General features: G+C 37.6%; 1 protein-coding gene across 1 annotated transcript in view; it reads left to right on the plus strand.

Annotated features, from left to right (window-relative positions):
- AQR (aquarius intron-binding spliceosomal factor) overlaps positions 1–13,037 on the plus strand; it is a 129,073-nt gene that overhangs the window by 61,475 nt on the left and 54,561 nt on the right. Inside the window, exons 17-19 of the mRNA XM_003935747.4 lie at positions 2,386–2,564; positions 8,020–8,187; positions 10,336–10,505. Of these exons, the coding sequence (XP_003935796.1) occupies positions 2,386–2,564; positions 8,020–8,187; positions 10,336–10,505 (517 nt within the window). The remainder of the gene's footprint in view (positions 1–2,385; positions 2,565–8,019; positions 8,188–10,335; positions 10,506–13,037) is intronic.

A 13,037-nucleotide genomic window follows, 5' to 3' on the forward strand; every position in this document is an offset into this window, starting at 1 on the left:
TTTTTTTTGAGATGGAGTTTCGCTCTTGTTACCCAGGCTGGAGTGCAATGGCGCGATCTCGGCTCACTGCAACCTCCGCCTCCTGGGCTCAGGCAATTCTCCTGCCTCGGCCTCCTAAGTAGCTGGGATTACAGGCACACACCACCATGCCCAGCTAATTTTTTGCACCTTTTAGTAGAGACGGGGTTTCACCATGTTGACCAGGATGGTCTCGATCTCTCGACCTCGTGATCCACCCGCCTCGGCCTCCCAAAGTGCTGGGATTACAGGCTTGAGCCACCGCGCCCGACTTCGATCTCTTGACCTCGTGATCCACCTGCCTCGGCCTCCCAAAGTGCTGGGATTACAGGCTTGAGCCACCGCGCCCGGCTAAAGCAATCTTGATCAAGAAGAACAAAGCTGGAGACATCATACTTTCTGATTTCAAATTATATTACAAAGCTACATTAGTCAAAACATTATGATACTGGCATAAAAACACATAGACCAACAAAAGAGAACAGAAAGTTCAGAATTAAACCCACACGTGTACAGTCATCTAATCTTTGATGCATGTACCAATAACATGCAATGGGAAAAAGAGAATGGTTTTGGGAAAACTGGATATCTACTTATAAAACAATGAAAGGGGATCCCTATCTTACATGATACACAGAAGTTAACCGAAGATAGACTGAAGATTTAAACATAAGACCTGAGCCCATGAAACTCCTCGAAGAAAACATAGGGGAAAATCTGCATAACATTGGTCTTGGCAATGATTTTTGGGTGACACCAAAAGCACAGGGAACAAAAGCAAAAATAAGTAAGTGGGGACCACATCAAACTTAAAAGTTTCTGCACAGCAAAGGAAACAATCAACAAAATGAAAAGGCAGCCTTACAGAATGGGAGAAAATATTTTCTTTTCTGTTTTTTTTTTTTTGAGACAACATTGCACTGTTTCTTGGGCTGGAGTGCAGTGACGCAATGTCGGCTCACCATAGCTTCCGCTCAGAGAAAATATTTTCAAACCATGTATCTGATTAGAAGTTAATATCCAAAATATGTAAGGAACTCATATTACTCAATAGCCTAAGACCGTATAACCCAATAAAAAAATGAATGAAGGACCTGAATAACATGTCATTTGTAAGAAGACATACAAATGACAAATAGGTAGATGAAAAGATGTTCAGTATCACTCATCATCAGGTGAATGCATATCAAAACCACAATGAAGTATTCAAATATCACAACTGTTGGCAATGGCAATTATCAAAAGTCAAAAGATAAGTGTTTGCAAGGAAGTGAAGAAAAGGTAACCCTTACACGCTGTTGGTAGGAATGTTACTTGGTATACCATTATGGAAAGCAATATGGAGGTTCCTCAAAAAATTAAAAAACAGAGCTATCATATGATCCAGCAAACCCACTTCTGAATGTTTATCTAAAGGAAATAAAATCACTATCCCAAAGAGGTATCTGCACTATTGTGGTTATTGCAGCATTATTCACAATAACCAAAATGTGGAAACAACGTAAGGGATGACTGGATAAAGAAGATGTGGTGGCGTATGTGTACATGTATAAAAACATATAATGGAATATGATTCGGCTTTTAAAAAGAAGGAAATCCTTTTTTTGACAATATGGATAAACTTGGAGTACATTATGCTAAATGTATTAAGCCAGATACAGATCAACAAAAACTGATGATCTCACTTTCCATATGGAATCTAAAAAAGGCAAACGCATAGAAACAGTAGAAGGACAGTTACCAGGTTGTGGGTGGGGGAAATGGGGACATGTTGGTCAAAGGGTCTAAACTTTCAGTTATAGGATACGTAAGTGTAGAGATCTAATGTAAAGCATGGTGACTATAATTAATGTTTTATGTACTTAAAACTTGCCAGGATCTTAAGTATTCTTACCACACACAAAAAAAATGATAACTGTGTTGGTAATAATATCACATTGTATACATAGCTTAAAATATCACATTGTATTCATTAACGATATACAATTTTTATTTGTCAAGTATACCTCAGTAAAGCCGAAATAAAACTAAGTATGTTAGATTCTTTATTTCTTTGATACAGTGGCTCAGCCCCCGAATGTTCTTATGCACATAGGGTTAGCTTTTTTCTTAGGTTGGAGAGGAGATATTCCTCTACTTTTGTTTCTTTTCTGGACCATATTATCTGTTTCATACTATCATATATACTTTCTATACATTGAGAGTTAAAGGTTTTTTTAATTATTTTTTTTAAGTTTAGAAATCAGGGTTACTAATTTAGGGCTTAAATACTAGCTAAACAATATTCCTGCTTACTAGTTTTACCTGTCTAAAAGTTGGGGATAAATTATTTTTTGTTTGAGTAATCATCCATTTCTTTGGTTTCAGGCAGTCTGAATATGGCGGTGTGGTATTTGGTGGTTGGGCAAGAATGGCCCAGCCCATCGTGGCTTTTACTGTAGTTGAAGTTGCCAAACCCAACATAGGTGAAAACTGGCCAACCCGAGTTCGTGCAGATGTTACCATAAATCTGAATGTCAGAGATCACATCAAAGATGAATGGGAAGGTAATTTTATGTTTCAAAAAGTGACGTTACCTTTTGCCTTGTTATGAACTTTCACTTAGAGCAGGTGTCCCCAGACTACGGCCCGTGGGCTGCATGCGGCCCCCTGAGGCCATTTATCCAGCCCCCCACCGCACTTCAGGAAGGGGCACCTCTTTCATTGGTGGTCGGTGAGAGGAGCACAGTATGTGGCGGCCCTCCAGTGGTCTGAGGGACAGTGTACTGGCCCTCTGTGTAAAAAGTTTGGGGACGCCTGACTTAGAGCAATAACAAAGTACTTTTACTGAATATTATCGTTTTAGCTTTTATTAAACTTTATCCTTGAAATTTGATTTAAGGAATAGCAATTTTCTTTCTGATAATTAGTTTTAAAAATACCAGGGATTCCTCCCCAATCTCCCCACCCCGTTACCCCTCCCCTAGCCCCTCATCTCCCAACAGACTCCAGTGTGTGATGTTCCCCTCCTGTGTCCATGTGTTCTCATTGTTCAGCATCCACTTATAAGTGAGTACATGTGGTGTTTGGTTTTCTGTTCTTTTATCAGTTTGCTGAGAATGATGGTTTCCAGATTCATCCATGCCCCTGCAAAGGACATGAGCTCATCCTTTTTTATGGCTGCATAATATTCCATGGTGTATATGTGTCACATTTTCTTTATTCAGTCTATCATTGATGGGCATTTGGGTTGGTTCCAGGTCTTTGCTATTGTAAACAATGCCGCATGAACATACGTGTGCATGTATCTTTATAATAGAACAATTTACATTCCTTTGGATATATACCCAGTAATGGGATTGCTGGGTCAAATGGCACCTCTGTTTCTTGATCTTTGCAGAATTGTCACACAGTCTTCCATAGTGGTTGAACTAATTTACACTCCCACCAACAGTGTAAAAATGTTTCTATTTCTCTACATCCTCTCCAGCATCTGTTTTCTCCAGATTTTTTAATGATTGCCATTCTAACTGATGGCATGAAATGATATCTCAGTGTGGTTTTGAATTGTGTTTCTCTAATGAACAGTGATGATGAGCATTTTTTTTTTTTTTTTTTTTTTGACACGGAGTTTCGCTCTTGTTACCCAGGTGCAATGGCGCGATCTTGGCTCACGGCAACCTCCGCCTCCTGGGTTCAAGCAATTCTCCTGCCTCAGCCTCCTGAGTAGCTGGGATTACAGGCACGAGCCACCATGCCCAGCTAATTTTTTTTGTATTTTTAGTAGAGACAGGGTTTCACCATGTTGACCAGGATGGTCTCGATCTCTTGACCTCGTGATCCACCCGCCTCGGCCTCCCAAAGTGCTGGGATTACAGGCTTGAGCCACCATGGCCGGCCGATGAGCATTTTTTCGTATGTTTGTTGGCCGCATAAATGTCTTCTTTTGAAAAGTGTCTGTTCATATCCTTCGCCCACTTTTTGATGGGGTTGTTTTTTTCTTCTATATTTGTTTTCATTCTTTGTAGATTCTGGATATTACTCATCTTTGTCAGATGAGTAGCTTGCAGAAATTTTTTCCCTTTTTTTGGTTACCGGTTCACTCTAATGATAGTTTCTTTTGCTGTGCAGAAACTCATAAGTTTAATTAGATCCCATATGTCTATTTAAGTCTTTAATTCACCTGGAGTTAATTTTTGTATAAGGTGTAAGGAAGGAGTCCAGTTTCAGCTTTCTGCACATTGCTAGCCAGTTTTCCCAACACCGTTTATTAATCAGGGAATCCTTTCCCCATTGCTTGTTTTTGTCAGGTTTGTCAAAGATCAGACGGTTGTAGGTGTGTGGCATTACATAACATAAGGAGAAATACCTAGGGGATGGAGGCAGCAAACCACTATGGCCTGTGTGTACCTGTGTAACAATTCTGCACAATCTGCACATGTACCCCAGAACTTAAAAAAAAAAATGTTAAGTGATTAGTCTAAATTCTCATGCTATTTAGGAGCAATCAGGCTGCCCTGAGATTATTAGACTAAGACAGTGCCTTAACCACCGTACACTGTTCTATACTAACAAATTTTGTCACGTATGGTTTCAAATAATCTAGGCCTACATTTAATTTGTTTTTTTAATTGCCATTTTATTTTACATAGGTGGCATTTGATTCTGTAATTTGGGTTGTAGCAAGTTTCCATTTGTGTGCAAAGCTTTATTTTATAGGGTAAAAATAAAAAATAAACAAAAATACCGGGGATCATACAAGAATATGTAGGTATCTTAATATTTTAATAAAAAGCATAAAATTGCATGCATATCAAAGCTTTGAAAACTGAAGTTTGCAAAGCTTAGAGGAGAGCACTTTAGGTCTTAAATTTAGCAAGATAATATTTATGGATTTGTGGGATCAATATAGAAGAATAAAAATATTAGTGTTCGCCAAAGAGCAGGGAAAAAACCCACGTATAATGTATAAACATGCAGAGTGGTAAGGAAGGAAAATTGGTATTTTTCAAAAGATAAAAGTAGCCAAGGTGAAAAGAATAGAAATGCATACACTTTGTGGAAAATAAAAATAAAAAATTAAAACAACTCAGAAATAAATAATAGTTTATTTGCACCTAAGACAGAAAGGATAAAGAATCAGTGAAAACAAATGTACTTGAGCATATGTAATAATTGCCAAGAAATTAACGGAGTTATTTCTCCAATTTTTTTTGCTAGGCAAGATTTTAAGGATGAACATTCCATGTCAAAATTAATTTGTTTTGGAGGCATTACTAAGTCCAATAGAGTTGAAACATCAATAAGATCTTTGCTAGAAGTGACATATGAACTGATTTCTAATTAGTACTTTTACGTTTTTCTCCTAGCTGTCCTGTGAGAGGCCTTATTTGATGCCCTGTTTTGAGAAACAGTAGTCAGTAGGATTTACATTTTTTTTTTTTTTTTTTTTACCTTCTTGGCATCCCAGAAGGAAAGGGAAAGTCCCTTAATGGATTTGTTTTCAGAAATTATTACTACCAATGTAGCTGTTTATATTCATGGGAACTATATCATTATCAAAGAATTTTGAAGGAATCCAGCACCAAAGCTAGCCAAACGTTTAACAGATGCCTGCTATGATGCATATGGTTTGTGACAGATTGTTTTTATGACCCCTATGTCCTTCAAAAGAGTTTCATTCTGTTATATTATTCATCTAGAATAATGGCACACCTTTGTTGTTGCTGGACCTTTAGAAAGCCATTAAGTTGCTGCAGAAGGTTTCATATTTATTATTCCTTGAAGCTTAAGGAGATATTAAATACTGTTTTACACAGTGGGTAGTAAACTGAGATAACCTACTGGGTACCCCAGAAGTAGTAAGTGGTTGGAAGTTTTTTTATTTTAAATGACTTTTTATAGGAATTTATAGATGACAGTCTGCATTTTGATGTTAAGGAAAACAAAAGGATGTTTTACCCAGACAGGCCGCTTCCCCCATTACTGACTGCTTTCAGAAGGGCATGAGACAGTCTTTTTTTCTTTTACACATCAGCTTCTGGTAGAATGAGAACTGGAATGGTACATTTTGATGGGCAAGAAAGGGCACAGTAGGGTATTGTGGGATGAGTGATAATCTGGGGTATGATGGAAAGAAAAGTGTTCTCTGGGAGGCCTGGGCCAAAAACCAGCCCCTATATTGATCACAGATGGGATAGCCAAATGGAAAATGGGAGCAAAAAGGAGAGATTCTGTAAACAATAATGAATATTGTTTTATAAAAGTAAATTTTAAAGATTTTTAAATACCATAAAACATTCTGCTTGTCCCTTTAAAAAGATGTGAACCTCAAGCCCTTATCTTCGGTATTCTCATTTAAAGTTAAGGAAACAGAATTAATAAAATGGAAATGCTTCGAAAGCACAGCTAGGATTGGGTGGATACAAATGGTTGTTAGGAGAGGGAGAGTTGAGCTCATTGTAATACAGAATTAAAAAAAATGTAGATCTAAGATGTCACAGAGTAAATGGTTTGCTTTAGGAAGGAGCAAGAGGTTATTCCTCAGTGATGCCGAAAAGTAACTCCTATCTTGGTAGAGGATCAATGACTTCTCGGGGCCCCTTCTTTGGCTTTTAGACTTAGAAGTTTTTTATTGTTGTTGTTGTTGTTTTGAGATGGAGTTTCACTCTGTCACCCAGGCTGGAGGCCAATGGTGTGGTCTTGGCTCACTGCAACCTCCCCCTCCGGGGTTCAAGCGAGTCTCCTGCCTCAGCCTCCCCAGTAGCAGGGATTACAGATGCCTGCCACCACTCCCAGCTAATTTTTGTACATTTAGTAGAGACAGGATTTCACCGTGTTGACCGAGCTGGTCTTGAACTCCTGACCTCAGCCTCCCAAAGTGCTGGGATTACAGGCGTGAGCCACCGCAGCTGGCCTAGACTTAGAAGTTTTAATGAGTTGTGCAGATCAGACGTCATGCAAGTAGTACAACTCGGATAGTAGAACGATTCCTTGTTCATTCTCATTACTTCTCTTGCTGCTTTGCATAGAATTTATTGGGAAATAATTAAGTCAGTGTTATGAATAGGGTTATTATTTCTACCTTTACCCACCTCTAACCAGTCCCCCAATTAAAACAAACCAAAATCTTTTCAGTACTATTAGTCATATACCCACATTGTTGATTTGATTTCATTGTGTTTGTTGTTAATAAGATTATGAGCAAGCAGACCGTTTACATTTACATTTATGTCATATAATGGCTAACAAAAACATCGGAAATGGAATGAAGATTAAGTGGTGTATCATTACATGTTGTATGGTCTAATTTTATAATCCTTGTCTTCCAGTTTCTCTTCTTTTAATGGAGCTGGGAAGCCATTTGAGTCCATTATTGGGTCTAGCGGCTGAGAAGCTATGGACTTTGGCACAAGACTCCTGTTTCTTGACATTCACTTATAAAAATTTCCTTAATGGATTTGTTTTCAGAAATTATTTGCCAACTGAAACTGTGTATATTCAGCCAGCTTTCTCAAGATCATATCTGTAAACAATACTTTTTGGCCCTGATGAATTATTCTAGAGTTGACCAGTTTTAGTAAAATACAATTAGGCTGTCTTTGGAGGAACATTGATAGATAGTTTAAACCAATATTAAAAACCTGCTAAATATGATATAGATGGATTGTATGCCAACTGTATTTTTGGTTACTTATTAAGAATGTTAAAAATAAGAATGATGACGAGCATCCAATTTTGGAGCTGTAGCATGACTTGGAGGGCTTATTCAGTAATGTATTCTGGCATGAACGTTTCTAATTTTAATATAAAGAGGTTTTCATTTCAATTAATGCTATGAAATTTTGAGTAATAAAGATCATAGAAAAGCCCATGGTTGTGTTACAGTGCAATAATAATCACTGGTCACTGGTGATATCTCTCTACCAAAGATAAGAGGTAGAGAGACAAATTAGAATTTGCCTACAAAAGACTGAAAACAATGAAATTCTAATAAATGAAAATGTCTTTATATCTTACCAGGTCTTCGTAAGCATGATGTATGCTTTTTAATTACCGTACGTCCCACAAAACCTTATGGCACTAAGTTTGACCGAAGGAGACCTTTTATTGAGCAGGTTGGCCTGGTTTATGTCAGAGGCTGTGAAATTCAGGGCATGCTGGATGATAAAGGACGTGTCATTGAAGATGGTATGGTGACATATTTTTGAAGGAGTATATGTATTGAATGATAAATGTCTTTGCCTATTTTGCTTCTTAAGTAATATTTTTTAGTTGTGTTATCTACTAAATTGACACAAAGAGTTTGCTTTCGTTGTCTTGACTTCCTTTATAATACTTACTATTATTAAATTACAACTGCATACATGTGTAGTGCTTATTTTACAATTTGGTTGTTAAACTTCTTTTGAAACTTGAGTCAGTTTCTGTCATCTGTGGTTTAGAGATTATATCATTGCTAAACTGCTGATGTTTAGGTTATTATCTCTATTTATTTGCATGTACAGGGTACCTACCGTGTACCGTGTAGTTTTAGATATATGTAACATGGTTTCAAAACTAATTCTTTTTTTTTTCTTTTTTTGGTGACAGAATCTCACTCTGTCATGCAGGCTGGAGTGCAGTGGCATGATCTCGGCTCACTGCAACCTCTGCCTCCTGGGTTCATGTGATTCTCCAGCCCCACTAGTAGCTGAGACCATAGACATGTGCCACCATGCCCAGTTAATTTTTGTAGTTTTTAATAGAGACAAGATTTTGCCATGTTGCCCAGGCTGGTGTCAAAATCCCGAGATCAAGCAATCCATCTGCCTCAGCCTCCCAAAGTGCTGGGATTATAGACGTGAGCCACCACTGCACCTGGCCAGTTTCAAAGCTTCTTTGTTAGATATTGTTAAATATTGGAAAGGTCAGACTCTTTTTTTTTCCCACACCAAGAAGGAGTCTTGCTCTGTCACCCAGGCTGAAGTGCAGTGGCATGATCTTGGTTCACTGCAACCTCCACCTCCCAGGTTCAAGCAATTCTTTTGCCTCGGCCTCCCCAGTAGTGGGGATTACAGGTGATTGACACCATGCCTGGCTAATTTTTGTATTTTTAGTAGAGACAGGGTTTCACCATGTTGGCCAGGCTGGTCTCGAACGCTGGGACAGGATCTTTTGAAATTATCTTTATTCAAAGCTTTTAAAAATATATAATACTTTATAATTTTCTTTTTTTTAAGAAGACCTCTAAATACTTCCTTCAGTTGTCCAAGCTTTTTTGGTGGGCAGATCATGAGGTCAGGAGATCAAGATCATCCTGGTTAACATGGTGAACCCTGTCTCCACTAAAAATACAAAAAAATTAGCTGGGCTTGGTGGCAGGCACCTATAGTTCCAGCTGCTCTGGAGACTGAGGCAGGAGGCTTGCTTGAAACTGGAAGGCAGAGGTTGTAGTGAGCTGAGTTCATACCAGTGCATTCCAGCCTGGGCGACAGTAAGACTCTCTCAAAAAAGAAGAAAATAATTATTCCATTGTCCTGACTTCCTTTATAATACTTATTATTAAATTATAACTGCATACATGGCTAGTGCTTATTTTACAATTTGGTTGTTAAACTTCTTTTGAAACTTGAATCAGTTTCTATCATCTGTGGTTTAGAGATTATATCATTGCTAAACTTCTGATGATTAGGTTATTTGTCTCTAGAATAAAAGAAAATAGGAGAAGGGAATGAAATATGGATAGAATAAGCATAAGGCCACATAATGGAACCAAAGTTGGAGGTCTAAGACCCACCCCCCGCCAAAAGAGGAGATACATCAGAGAGGAAAGAAAGGCCCTGGTCTTGCAACTGTTAGTATCCCACATTTCTGTGTATGTGAACTTTCCTTTCGTGCTGGTTATACTAGGTATGGAATGTGGAAGGATGAGAAAAGTGATAAACCTCTGTCAAATTAAGGAATAGAAAAGTATGCCTTAAATTCTTAATTAGAAAATATTTATTGAATACTTACTATATGTAAGGCAGTAGTAGGAGCTAAGAGTGACAAAAGTAAAGATAAGTTGTTTGACTTCCAAGTGCTCCTATTTTAGTTGAATGCGTGTACAAATTATTGCAAGTCATGGTGTTGCATCGTAGACATCACATGTCTGCTCTGGAAGGAAATAGTAAGAATTTAGAGAAAGAAGAAAATACTTTCAGCTTCTTAGAATTTGAAGTGGGTGAGTGGAGGGCATTCTAATTTGGGAAGAATGATTGGAGTTAAGCCAGAACCATTTACTCATCATTTCTAAACAAGAAATTATGTATTTGAAAAATATATATTTTATTTAACAAACTTTTTCAAATTCCCCAGGACCTGAACCCAGACCCAATCTTAGAGGAGAGTCAAGGACATTTAGAGTGTTTTTGGATCCAAACCAGTATCAACAAGATATGACCAATACTATACAAAATGGAGCAGAGGATGTGTATGAAACTTTTAATATAATAATGAGAAGAAAACCAAAGGAAAATAACTTTAAGGTAATTTGGGTGCTATGTAACTAAAAGTACTATGTGATAATTTAAGTGACTTTTATGACATAAATACAAAGATAGTTGGTTAGAGGAAGATTTGTTGAAAAAATAATTACTACTTATATTTTTATTATAAGCAGTCCTCTTAAACTTTTAATGTTGATGAAATATAAAAGTTTAAGGAAATCCATTTGTTAAATCTATTTTGTCTTTTGAGGAGTTAAAAACTTAAAATATAGATGAATCCAGGTGTTATGCTAAAGGTCCACCTCCTTTTTCGCTCTTGGTATGTTAGGTACTCAGTGCCCTATGATGAGGTGAAGAAAACTTGCTTACTTGTTTACTGGGGCTTCTTTTTTCAATCAAAAGTAGTTGTACTTTCAAGTCACTTTAAAAATAAAGATATGGAACCTTAAGGCTCTGAAGTACTATATGATATATTTTTATTTTACTAATTAGTCGGAAAAAGAGGTGTGGTGGCTCAAAATTTTACTCTTAGAATAATTGTGGGGAGAGGAGTTTTAGTAAAGGATAGTTTTTAAAAACCATTATTTGAAACTATATTATAAAATTTAAACATTGAACAGTTCTAGCATTTGATAATATGTAGCTTTTACAGAAAGAGTGCCTTTCTTTTCTCTTTCTCCCAAAGTGCAGTACTTCTTTGACATTCTTATCATTTTATTACTTTTATGTAACCCTTTTGTTGTGATTGAAAAAAAGAAGACTTTTCAACTTCCCCGGGTGTTGTACACAAATGGAGATATCCCTGATTTCTTCTTGTCTCATACTCTCCCTCTGATCCATCAGTAAGTCAGCTCATCACCTCTGCTGATGCCATGTCCAAGACACCTTTATCTCTTATATTCCTGCCTCCTTTCTTATCTGTTCCTCCCCTTACACATATCCACATAATGGCCAAATAATCCTTTTAAAATGTGAAGTTTACCTTGATACCCCCATTTAATATTCTTTAATGGCTTCCTATCACATTAGAAAGGTCTTACCATAATCCAAAAGGCCCTATCATTATCTGTCTTTTGGCCACCTCTCCAACATCATTTTCTAACAGTTTTTCCGTATTCACTCTATGTCAGTCACACTGCCTTTTTTGCTGTTTTTTAAAATAACCCAAGACTTTTCACATGGTGTTCCTTATACCTAGACAGTTATCTCCAGGTATTTACATGGCTCCTTTCCTCACCTGACATGGGCAACTCTGTTTCAATGTCACCTCCTAAGAGAAGCCTTCCCTGGCAACCTTACCTAAAGTAGCATCTCATGATTCTCTACCGTAAGCTCTTTATTTTTCCCCACAGCCGTTATCATAACGGATGATTATACATTTTTTAAATATCTGAATTCTTCATTAGAAAGCAATGAAGAAGCAGGTTTATGAGGGCAGGATCTTTGTTTTGTTTGCCTGTGTATCCTTAGCACGTAGAACTGTACCTGTTATATAGTATGTTCTTAATAAACATTTATTGAGGGAATGAAGGTTGGAGAAATCTAAGAATTTCCAAGTTTCCTATGACTGTCACAGTTGGTCAGTTTTCAGTAAGTAAATCTCAGTTACTTTACTGAAAAGTGAAAAAATCCTTTCTTATATTCATTTGACTGTTTTATTTAGTACCTGCTGTAAGTCTGATACTGTGCTGAGATGAATCTTATGTAGATGAATCAGACACAGCTGATACCATTAGAGAAGTAAGAAATATAGACAAATACATACCATTAACAGTTAGAAGGTGCCCAATGCCATAAAAAGGCTCTAGATAGGCCGGGCGCAGTGGCTCAAGCCTGTAATCCCAGCACTTTGGGAGGCCGAGGCGGGTGGATCATGAGGTCAAGAGATCAAGACCATCCTGATCAACATGGTGAAACCCCGTCTCTACGAAAAAAAAAATACTAAAAATTAGCTGGGCATGGTGGTGCGTGCCTGCAATCCCAGCTACTCAGGAGGCTGAGGCAGGAGAATTGCTTGAACCCAGGAGGCGGAGGTTGCAGTGAGCCAAGATTGCGCCATTGCACTCCTGCCTGAGTAACAACAGCGAAACTTTGTCTCAAAAAAAAAAAAAGGGCTCTAGATAAAAGCATCCTGAAAGTTCAAAGGAGGCATTTAGTTTCTGATCCAAGAAAGAAGGAGAATGATTAACTTGCCTATGTTTAGGAAAAAACTGCTGTTTATGTGTTTTTGGTGTTTCATTATGTGCCTGTGTAGCGTCTCTCATTTATTGCCTTTTCTCTTTTCCAGTTTGTACAAGCTGTCCTCATCTGGATACTTTATTTTTTGTCTAGACAGTTACAGAAGCCTCCTCTCTGTCTACCCTTGAGTCTCCTCATAGCCAGTCACCTGTTTTCCATATATTCCCTCCTACTATGTGACACTGATCACTTTACTCTCCTTCTCAGAACATTTCTTTGACTTTCTATTCTTGATGAAGTAAATCAAAGCTCCATCACAAATCTTTTACTTGAGTTCAATAAAAATGCCATTTTCCTTCATGAAACCTTTCCTAATGTTAAGTAGCCCCTGCA

This window comes from Saimiri boliviensis, chromosome 2, assembly GCF_048565385.1.
Source record: "Saimiri boliviensis isolate mSaiBol1 chromosome 2, mSaiBol1.pri, whole genome shotgun sequence".
Taxonomy (NCBI): domain Eukaryota; kingdom Metazoa; phylum Chordata; class Mammalia; order Primates; family Cebidae; genus Saimiri; species Saimiri boliviensis.